Source organism: Mandrillus leucophaeus, unplaced genomic scaffold (genome assembly GCF_000951045.1).
Source record: "Mandrillus leucophaeus isolate KB7577 unplaced genomic scaffold, Mleu.le_1.0 Scaffold760, whole genome shotgun sequence".
Classification (NCBI taxonomy): Eukaryota; Metazoa; Chordata; class Mammalia; order Primates; family Cercopithecidae; genus Mandrillus; species Mandrillus leucophaeus.
Genome location: NW_012108253.1, coordinates 1,032,892 through 1,043,557, shown reverse-complemented (window position 1 = coordinate 1,043,557; position 10,666 = coordinate 1,032,892). Strand labels below are relative to the sequence as shown.

At 40.6% G+C, this 10,666-nt stretch overlaps 1 protein-coding gene across 2 annotated transcripts in view; it reads left to right on the top strand.

Moving 5' to 3' along the window:
• The window catches only part of SLC17A4 (solute carrier family 17, member 4), a 27,044-nt gene extending 17,175 nt beyond the window's left edge, over positions 1 to 9,869 (top strand). For both annotated transcript variants that reach the window (XM_011966479.1, XM_011966480.1), the window contains 6 exons: positions 1,709 to 1,827; positions 1,947 to 2,108; positions 5,322 to 5,454; positions 5,539 to 5,686; positions 6,624 to 6,714; positions 7,769 to 9,869. In XM_011966479.1, the coding sequence (XP_011821869.1) occupies positions 1,709 to 1,827; positions 1,947 to 2,108; positions 5,322 to 5,454; positions 5,539 to 5,686; positions 6,624 to 6,714; positions 7,769 to 7,903 (788 nt within the window). In that variant the 3' untranslated portion in view covers positions 7,904 to 9,869. The remainder of the gene's footprint in view (positions 1 to 1,708; positions 1,828 to 1,946; positions 2,109 to 5,321; positions 5,455 to 5,538; positions 5,687 to 6,623; positions 6,715 to 7,768) is intronic.
• Positions 9,870 to 10,666: the final 797 nt, after the last annotated feature.

Genomic DNA, 10,666 nt, shown 5'->3' with positions numbered 1-10,666 from the left:
AAAAAAAAAAAAAAAAAAAGAAAATGTTATTTTAGTCAGACTACATTTTAGTCATGCTTTTTAATTTAATATATTCTTTAAAATTTCTCCAGCTATTATTATGGCAAAAACCACAATTACTTGGGTGCACCAACCTAGTATCATAGCCAGAAAGTTGTGTGACTGTGACCTAATCATAGGTAAAATGCTAATTAGAGTAAGAATCAACCAGTGGAGGCTGCAGGACAGGGCAGATTATTTAAGGTTCAGAAGCAGACATAATATACAGAGAGATGCTACAGAAAGGTTCCAAAGACACATGGAAAGTTCCAGAGGCAGTATTTTACTATGTTACAGTTTTACCTTCGTGGAACTGTGGTTGGAATCCGCTTAGCTTCTGTCAGCTAAAGTTTGTTCAATATTTGAAACATTCTCCAAAATCCCACCCCTAAATTGTTTATGGTAATTCCTTATAGTCCCACTAGTGTGTTCATTAGCGGGCGGGCCTCTTAGATCAAGGGTTTCTGTAAAATCAGGTCAATATATTCACCAAAAAAAATATGTAATGATTCCACAGCACACCAACCTTCAAAGTTTTTATCATGAAAACATTCAAAGGGCAGATTACAAAAATTATTCAAACAACGAGAAAATCTTACTGTGCTTATGGTTTCGAGAAACAGTAAGGAGCATATACACAATAGAAACTCACTCAATATTTGTTGAATAAATATTAACATCCTCCAACTCCAATGTGCAACATTGCTAATTTTCATATCTATCCCTCCCCACTTGATTAAGTTCCCTGATGGCAAAATTGTGTCTTTGTCATTTTATATTCTTAAAATGTAGCAAAATGCCTGGTGTATAGTGGCTGCTGTATGATATTTGTGAAGGAATTTGTAAATGACATGCTAGCCAAACAAAGAGAGCTCATAAGATTTCTTAAGATTCTAAAAAGGGAATTTGAAGATGGGCCATATTTCCACTCAATACTGATAATGTTAAATCCCCAACTCTGTAATAATGTATATATCAGAAAAATGTCTTTGCTGAGGATTAATTTCATTTCATGTCTAGAAATTGGGTAATTAATTCCACATAATAGTGTACTGCTTCTCACTCATATGTGCTTTGAGGAAGATAAGAGATAGATATGGAAAGGTTTAATGATGAAAGGAACTCTGCAAAGCATGACTAGCAGGAGGGATGCCGACTGGTACGTGAATGGTGAGGGCATTTTCAAGCACGTGGGGCAAACATGCTACTAACTTGTAAATGTGCTATAGCTTTAATAATAGTGCATTTCAAAACCTCCCAAAACTCAGTGGTTTAAAACAATAATCATTTATTCCTGTGGTTCTTTGTGGGACAGCTGGGTGGCTCCACTGTCTGTGTCTGTCATCTGCCTTGGTTAAAGGATGAGCTGGAGCATAGTCTTCCAATAGCAGTGCACAAGACCCAAGAGGATAAGTTTAAAAAGAAATGTTTTTTAATGCCTAGACTTGAAACTCCTCTATGCCATTGGCAAAAGCAAGTTGTATGGCCAAGGCCAAAGTCAAGTGGTGAGGAAGTACACTCCCCCTGTGATAGGGCCATGCAAGGGATAGATGCCAGGAAGAGTGGAGTACTGAGGCTAGTCACTCTGCCAACCACAGGAATCATCTTAGAGTCAAACTGAAAGAAGTACTTCCATCCATCCAGTGCTAACTGGATCCTCTTTTCCTAGGAGGAATTGGCTGTGCCTGTTGTCTTCTCTGGTTTCCTCTCATTTATGATGATCCTGTGAATCATCCCTTTATCAGTGCTGGTGAGAAGAGATACATTGTGTGTTCATTGGCTCAGCAGGTACATTGAGAAATTCCTCTGACATTTCTCTATGTCCCCCTAGACGTCTCAGAGATGCAGAGTGTGATAGAGAGAGCTGCCTACTGATGGAGGGGACATTGCTGTGTGCTTTCTTCTAGGACTGTTCACCAGGCTGGTCTCTTCCCGTTAGGGCTATGATCAAATCCTTACCACTCTGGGCCATTTTAATCTCTTATTTCTGTGAATACTGGCTTTTTTATACAATTATGGCATACACACCAACGTACATCAGCTCGGTACTTCAAGCCAACCTCAGAGATGTAAGTATAGAGAAAGCTCATTCTGATCTTCTGTTTAAATGCTTAAATATAGGGAGCTCATATATAATCCTGTGTCTCTCCCATGGTCACAAAATCGGGGGATTAGGACCAGGACCTCCATGTAGGAAATGGAGTCTAGTTAATTTGGATTCTGATTGATCTCAATGTGGTTCACTACTTACTGCAGCAGGATGATACATATGGTTCTAGGTCAGTTTGATTTTCATATACTATCATATTTTAAGGGCCCTGTGCAAAATTTTTATACTCAATCCAATCAAAATTTGCAAACAAGATGCTCTGCTGGTAGCATAAATAATAAAAATTAGCAAAACAAATTCTGCCTCTGAGAAAATTGTGACAGAGAAACATAAACAACATATGCTGAAAATAAGATATTAATAGGACATAAAGTCCCAAAAAAGACTTACATAGACATTTGTGGAGTAATGTTTGTTTTAAAAAATCATTTTCATTGTTCAGTTCCCACCTATGAGTGAGAACATGCGGTGTTTGGTTTTCTGTCCTCCGGAAGGGGAACATCACACACCGGGGCCTATCATGGGGAGGGGGGTGGGGGGAGGGGGGAGGGATTGCATTGGGAGTTATACCTGATGTAAATGACGAGTTGATGGGTGCTGACGAGTTGATGGGTGCAGCACAGCAACATGGCACAAGTATACATATGTAACAAACGTGCACCTTATGCACATGTACCCTAGAACTTAAAGTATAATAATAATAATTAAAAAAATCATTTTCATTCAAGTATAACACATAGAAAGAAAAGTGCATATATGTGTACAGCTCTCTGAATTTTCACAGAAGAAACAGATGCTCTGAATGGCTGACAGGAGCCTTTCAATTCCTGCTAGATGGATGTCTTAAAAGTGGCTAAGAGTGTATCAGATTTCATAACCTGTTAGTGACAGTTCACAAAGCCAGTGTTACTCTTGTACTCTCTGTACTCAGGAAGAAGCTTTCTCATATTGATTGGGTTCCTCTGGTGAAAATGTACTAAGTAGCCAAAAGAGAGCTGATCTTCTTAGTAGTAGCCAGCATCTGCATGCAAGCAGGCTGCAGGCACTGAGATTAGAAAGCCCCAGGAGGGAGTGGCTCTGGGTCTTTTCAAAGAGGAGGAGGGCCAGAAATTAAACCAGAACCTTAATCCAGGGGATCAGGGGACCAGATAAGCAAGAGGCCAGTGCTAAGCAATAGACTTCCTGAGGCTGGCTGTTGGGAATGGCTGTTGGGAATGATTTGTCTCTGGTGTGAGGCTGGGTGGGCTTGACCCTCAGAGGCCAAGGCTGAGGAACAGGAAGATGGGAGAATGAATGGAAAGACAAGTTGTGACCAGAAAGCAGAGCTTTCCAGGCTAAAAAGTTAAGAGACCTGGATTCTCATTGCCCTCAGGGTATTTTCTCACTAAGTAACGTAACCTTGACAGCCTTGGCTTACTCATCTGTAAAATGAACTACTTGAACCAGGTGAGAGCTGAATCCTTTCCATTGTTTGGATTATATACAACAGAGGAGTCTCCTTTTCATTGCATTTTATTCAATAGAATTTTAATTTACAAGTTTAATTGATAACAAGAAGGTTCAACATTTTAAAAACTATATTGAAACATAGAGTGGGTCAGGCGTGGTGGCTCATGTCTGTAATCCCAGCACTTTGGGAGGCCGAGGCAGGTGGATCATCTGAGGTCAGGTGTTCGAGACCAGGCTGGCCAACATGGTGAACCCCCTGTCTCTACTAAAAATACAATAATTAGACAGGCGTGGTGGCGGGTGCCTGTAGTCCCAGCCACTTAGGAGGCTGAGGCATGAGAATCGCTTGAGCTGGGAGGCGGATGTTGCAGTGAGCCGAGATTGTGACATTGCCCTCCAGCCTGGGCAACAAGAGCAAAACTCCATCTAAAAAAAAAAAAGAGTGAAAAATCTTTCTTTCATTACTCATTGCTTTTCCTAATCTGCCCTGTCCTCCCAGACCATTCCAATGATCATTCTTTAAATTTCTTTTTTCTTTTTCTTTTTTTCCTTTTTCTTTTGACACAATGTCTCACTGTGTTGCCCAGGCTGGAGTGCAGTGGTTCAATCATGGCTCACTAAAGCTTTGACCTCCCAGGCTCAAGCAATCCTCCTACCTCAACCTCCCGAGTAGCTGGGACCACAGACGTGTACCACCATGCCTGGCTAACTTTTTGTGGAGATGAGGTCTTGTTATATTGGCCAGGCTGGTCTTGAACTCCTGAGCTCAAGTGATCCTCCCACTACAGTCTCCCAAAGTGTCGGGATTATGGGTGTGAGCCACCATGGCTGGCCTAAATTTCCTATATATATTCTTTTCTGGTTTCTTTATGAGAATGCAAGCATACACGAATATATATTCTTATTTTCCCAACTTTTTAAATACAAAACAGTATACTCTGTACTCTGTAATATGCCGCTATGCTTATATACTAGGTTTTTGCCACTTAATATATCATGGAAATCTTCATATCAGTACATGAGAACCTTGCTGAGCAGTATTTGGATTGTTTCCCATCTTTGAGCAATGTTGCAGTGAAAATCTTGTTCATTTGTCACACCTTTGTGCAACTCTCTGTGGAATAAATTTCTGCATATGAGATTATTGAGTCAAAGGGTAAATGCACTATAAACTTTTATATTTGTTGTCAAATTAACCTCAATAGAGCACCAGTAATATTTGTGAGAACCTGATTCTCCACAGTGTTAGCAACAGAGCATGCCAAAAAAAAAAAAAAAAGGTGTTTTTTGCCAATTTGACCCATGAAAAATAGTGTCTCACCATAGTTTTATTTTGTTTTCTTTCATTATGAGCAAAGTTGGATACATTTTAACATGTTTAGGAGCCACTTATTTTTTCTTTTTTTCTGTAAATTGTCTGTTATTATCCTTTGCCTATTTTTCTACTGGATTTTGGTCTTTTAAATATTTATTTCCAGGTGATTTTTATATATAAAGAGAGCATTAGTTCTTGTTTATTTTATTTATTTATTTTTTTTGCAAGCAGAGCTATGAACATATACATACTAAAACTATATTGGCTCATTATGGTAACATGGAATTTGTATTAAAAGTGATGTGTATATAAAGAAAAGCCGCAAATGTGGACAATCTGTCCAAGGTTGTCTGTGTCATGATGTGGGTGGTAAGGGCGCATGTACCTGACCTAGTCTCTGGTCCTCAGAGTGGGATCCTGTCTGCCTTGCCGTTTGTTGTTGGATGTATCTGCATTATCCTTGGAGGTCTATTGGCAGACTTTCTTCTCTCCAGAAAAATCCTCAGACTCATCACCATCAGGAAACTCTTCACTGCCATTGGTAAGGGCGAGGCTGGACACAGGGGTGAATGTGGGAAGCTCAGAGCAGCCTCCAGTTTATTCTGTGTTTGTCCTCCTACCCCAGGGGTTCTCTTCCCATCTGTGATCCTCGTGTCCCTGCCCTGGGTCAGATCCAGCCACAGCATGACCATGACCTTCTTGGTGCTGTCTTCTGCCATCAGCAGCTTCTGTGAATCAGGAGCCCTTGTTAACTTCTTGGATATTGCTCCTCGGTAGGGACCTCTTTTGCCTCATCCTCTCAGAAACTCAGTTCAAGTCTAGCAGCCCTAAATATACTCCGATGTGAAAGTAAAATTGGCAGGTGCAACAGGTTGCAGGAAATGTCAGCACCGGCTCTACACCCTACATTTAAATAATTCCTGGAAGAGACTCAAAGCTGGTCAACCATTGTGAACTTAGTTTTTCTGGGCATGAACAAGAGGAGTCAGTGGCCAAGCTCAGAGTCAACTGAGGGAGACTCACACAAATCTCTCTCTGTTGAGGAATGCAGCAGTTGCCTAAGGTGAAATCACTGAAAGAATTCTTTAGATTCTATAGGGCATGCTCATGAAAATCTTTAATAAAGGCAAAGGACACAGGACTGCAGGGGAAATATCTGTCTCTGATACAGTAAATACAGAGTTGACTGAGACTTACAAACATAGCTCCCAGGGTCCTGTCCCAGTCAACAGGACATCCTTCATCTTCAGATAATGAACCACCAAGAAATGTGAGAGATGCCTTTGTCTCAGAGGAGCCAATCTCTCATCTGCTGAGGGGTCTTTTATACCCATGGAGGGTATAAAAGTTACAAGATCAGACTCAACAGCAGAAGCCAAAGCAACAACAACAAAAACCTTACAAACCAGGTGCAGACCATCAATCTGACCATCTTGCATAAACAATGTTGACAAGTTAATAGAGGTTACCCGCTTGGGAGTACCAATCCCTAGCACAGGATTATACTAATCTTTAGTCAGTACATTTCATTCAGGTTTCACCAAGGCTTACACAATTCCAGCCATCCCCACAGATAAGCACAGAGTTGCAACAGACCAGCTGAGATTAACCCTTTGTTTGCACGGGAATGTTTCCCTCCTTCTCTCAGGTATTGAGACTTTCAAATGTAGGTATACTTGGGTATAATAGAGTACGATCTCTCTCTCTCAGGTACACTGGCTTTCTCAAAGGACTATTACAAGTCTTTGCACACATAGCTGGAGCCATCTCTCCCACTGCTGCTGGATTTTTCATCAGTCAGGTGAGGTCAAATGTTCTGATGAATATTTATAAGAGAAACCTATAGAGGCATGGTGTTTTCACATTTGCACGGCCTTGTATCCTACAAGATGCATTTAAAGTAGTAAAAAATAAACTAGTTTACATGATGACTTAAAGATTAAAGAAACTTAAGACTCTTAAGTTTCCTAAGAATCTTACTGGTATAAACTTTACATGAATAGAGAAATATGTGGCATTCTTCTTTTCTGCCATATACTTCATTTACTGGTGAAAAACATTGCCATATACCATTTACTTACAGTGAAAAACCACAGGAAAGTTAAAGAATGACTTTCCTGTGGTTTTGCACCAGTAAATCAGAAAAATAAATGAAGAATAACAAAGAAAGAGTATTCTTTATGAAATCACGGCGCTTATCTTTTTTGAAGCTTCAGTTCCCTGCCAGGCACTGACTAACAAGCTGTCAGGAAATGGTTGTTTAAAATGGAAATCCTCAAACTGCTCTTGTTTCTCCTGACATTCATTGACTTATTCATTCATTCATTCATTCATTCAATAAATAAGTATTAAACATTAGTATGTGCCATGTGCTATTTAAGTGAATGAAACACAATTCCTTTCCTTGTGAAACCTATATCGTAGAAAAGAAACTGAAGGAAATCTATGAAAATAAAACATATGACATATTGAAGGTAACAGGAGAATAGCAAATGCTTAGCAAATGCTAAAAGGAGAATAGCGCACAAGGGATGTAATTTCTATTTTAATCACGATGGTCAAGGAAGGACTCACCGTAACCACTTGCTTGAAAAGGAACATTTAAGCAAGGACTGAAAGGAAGTGGAAGTGTGAGACAAATAGATATCTGGGGGAGGAGTGTTCCAGCCAAGGAAATGCCGTGCTCTGGCCTCATGGCCGAAATGTACTTGAGTATTCCAGGACCAACTGGGAAGCCCATGGAAGCCAGAGTGGAGGTCGAGGAGGGAGCAGTAGGACACAGAGCCAAAGCCTTTCTGAACCAAGAGGGACAAGAACTGGGTGACAGTTAATAACTTGTAATTTTCTGCCTCCAGGATTCAGAGTTTGGTTGGAGAAATGTCTTCTTGCTTTCAGCTGCTATTAACATATCGGGCCTGGTTTTCTACCTCATCTTTGGCCGAGCAGATGTACAGGACTGGGCTAAAGAGCAGACATTCACCCACCTCTGAGCAAACTGAGAGATGTGCTAGATCCTGGTGCTTAGTTGTTCATTGTTTTCCCTCAGAGACATTTCCCTTTCACGCCTGCTTGACTGGTAAGCTGTTAGCTAGACCCTGTATATAATACTAAAGATTTTACTACGCCTGAAGATTTTACAGAGGAAGAAAACAGGCTAGTTATTTAACTGCAAGCTACCAAAAGCAAAGGTGTGTTGAGATTTCTGTGTTCTCCACTCTTCCACTGTTATCCTGGTAAAAGCATCAGGGGTTGGGGACAATTTCTTTCCAAAGCAAAAGAGGAAGCCAGACCTTGGGACTCAGAACTGAGAATCACAAACGAGTTGTACCCAACATGCAGAAGATGAATCCTCAGAGCTGTCATCAAAAGAAAGCCCCAAACAACAGAATGCATAGTGTTTTCCATTGTTGGTGAAAAATGTCAAGGAGGAAAGAACAATAATGATTCCATCATGACAAGAGGAATGAACATGTCTGCAACTAATTGGAGCAAGATAGTACACTTTAACTCTTTCCGACAACTTCCATTCTGTGGATGCCAGCTTTGGAATCAGAGCCGCCTCTGGAATACCTGTGCTTCCAGAATCAGCTTTTGGACAGTTACCTTCTTTCTGGCCATTTTAACCTCTGCCCCACGTCTGCTTTTTGGCTCGGTGCAGATCTTTAACATGTTAGTGAATGGACATTGCCCAGTGTCTCTTCTAGCCCTTCCAACAGTTCTTCATGTGTCACTGCTTTTGGACAATGACCCATGATGTCTGCCTTCGTGTGCCCTTCTGACTGTTGGAATCCCACACACCATTCAGTAGGATTCAATTCAATGTGGAACCATTCAACATTCACCTCATTAACCTAAAATGCCTTCCAAAGATGTATGTAAGACACACACTGCCCTAACCTCACTCCAAATGTCTGGAGAAATGTGTGCAGTGCTTTTGTTAAAGCCCCTATATGGGCAGCATGGAGGATCATAAGACAGTAAAACCATTTCAACACGAAATGAATATTAATGCACACACACCTTGTGGGGATGGCAGAAATCAAAACCATACACAGTATTAAGGAATTCAGTATCTCAGGAGGGCAGATAACTTTAATCAAAGTATCACACAAGTGAATGTGTAATAACTGTAGAAATAACAAGTGGTTACATGGGTTATGAGAGTGGATGATAAGTGCACTAATCTGAATGTAAGGAAGGGCCACCCCTGCAAAGTTGCAGCTGAGCTGGGATCTGAAGGATAATAGTTAACTGGTGTGGGAGACTGACGGGAGAACGTTTTAGGAAGAAAGAACAGCATAAGCTAAAGTTTCATGGCAGGAAGGAGCAATTACGTATCCCAGAGGATAGAGAATAAGGGAAGTATGATTTGTGAGGAGGCTATAGAAGAATTAAGGTCAGGAGCACACAGGATGATGTGGGCCCAGTGAATACGTTGGTTTTGAAATCAGTGGGAAGTGTCCTTGTTTTCAAAGGCTACTCTGCATGAGAGATTAGGTTGGAGTAGGAGCTTACAGTGTAGTCCAAGAGAGAACAATGGTCTCTGGCATGAGGGAATAGACATGGTGAGAGGTGAATGGATTATTTGATTTAGGTGGATTATTTGATTTAGGAAATAAACCTGACAGACCCTATAACTAAGTGAGAGAGTGGAAGATGTCCAGAGTAACTCCTGAGTTTTGGTTTGCTGTTATATTAATGTGGATGCCTCTCACACAGATAGCAATTATACCCAAGTGAAGACAACAAGAAGGAAAATGGACACATGACTCTGGATTTCTCTTGTGAGATCTAGGCTACATTTACAAACGTATAAATCATCTTGATACAGGCAGTGATTACAATTTTTAGCATGGATGAGACATCTCATGGGTGAAAGTGGCATAAGAAAAGGAAGCTTGGGAATAAGCCTTAAAGAATTCCAGTATTTAATGGTCAGCTGGAGGATGATTAGCAGAAAGAAAGAAAGAAAGAAAAAAAAGAAAGAAAGAAAGAAAGAAAGAAAGAAAGAAAGAAAAAAGAGGAAAGAAAAAAGAAAGAAAGAAAGAAAAAGAAAGGGCCTGAAAGATAAAAGGAAAACCAAGAGAATATGGTGCTAAGAAAGGGAAGGGAAGAGAGAATGTTTCCAAAAAAAGTGAATAGTTACCAATGCCAAATTTGCAGTGATCAATCCAGATGAGAAGTGAGCAGAAGGTACAGAAAGGAGACCACTGCTGAGAAGTTTGGGTATGAAAGGGAGGTGTCTTTTGATTTTGTGTTGCTATAAAGGAATGCCTGAGGCTGGGTAACTTATGAAGAAAAACAGGTTTATTTGGATTGTGATTCTGATGGCTGGAAAGTTCAAGATTGGGCATCTGCATCTGGTGAGGGCCTCAGGCAGCTTCTGCTCATAGTGGAAGGTGAAGGAGTGCAGGCCTATACAGAAAGCACATGGTGAGACAGGAAGCTGGGAGAGGGAGAGGAGGTGCCAGGTTTTTTAAAACAAGTAGTTCTTGTAGGAATGAACTCACTCACTCCTGAGGAAGAGCTTTAATTTCACTAGGGATTCACCCTTACGACACAAGCACCTCCTGCAAGTGGACCCAACATTGGGATCAAATTTCAATATTAGATTTGGAGGGAACAGACATCTAAACCATAGCAGAAGGAAAGAGGCAAGAAAGTAGCTGCAAAAGCATATGGGCTCAAATAAGGAGTTAAAAATAAACATGTTTAAGATTGTGAGAAGCTGCTAGCTGACAGAAAAGTTGCAT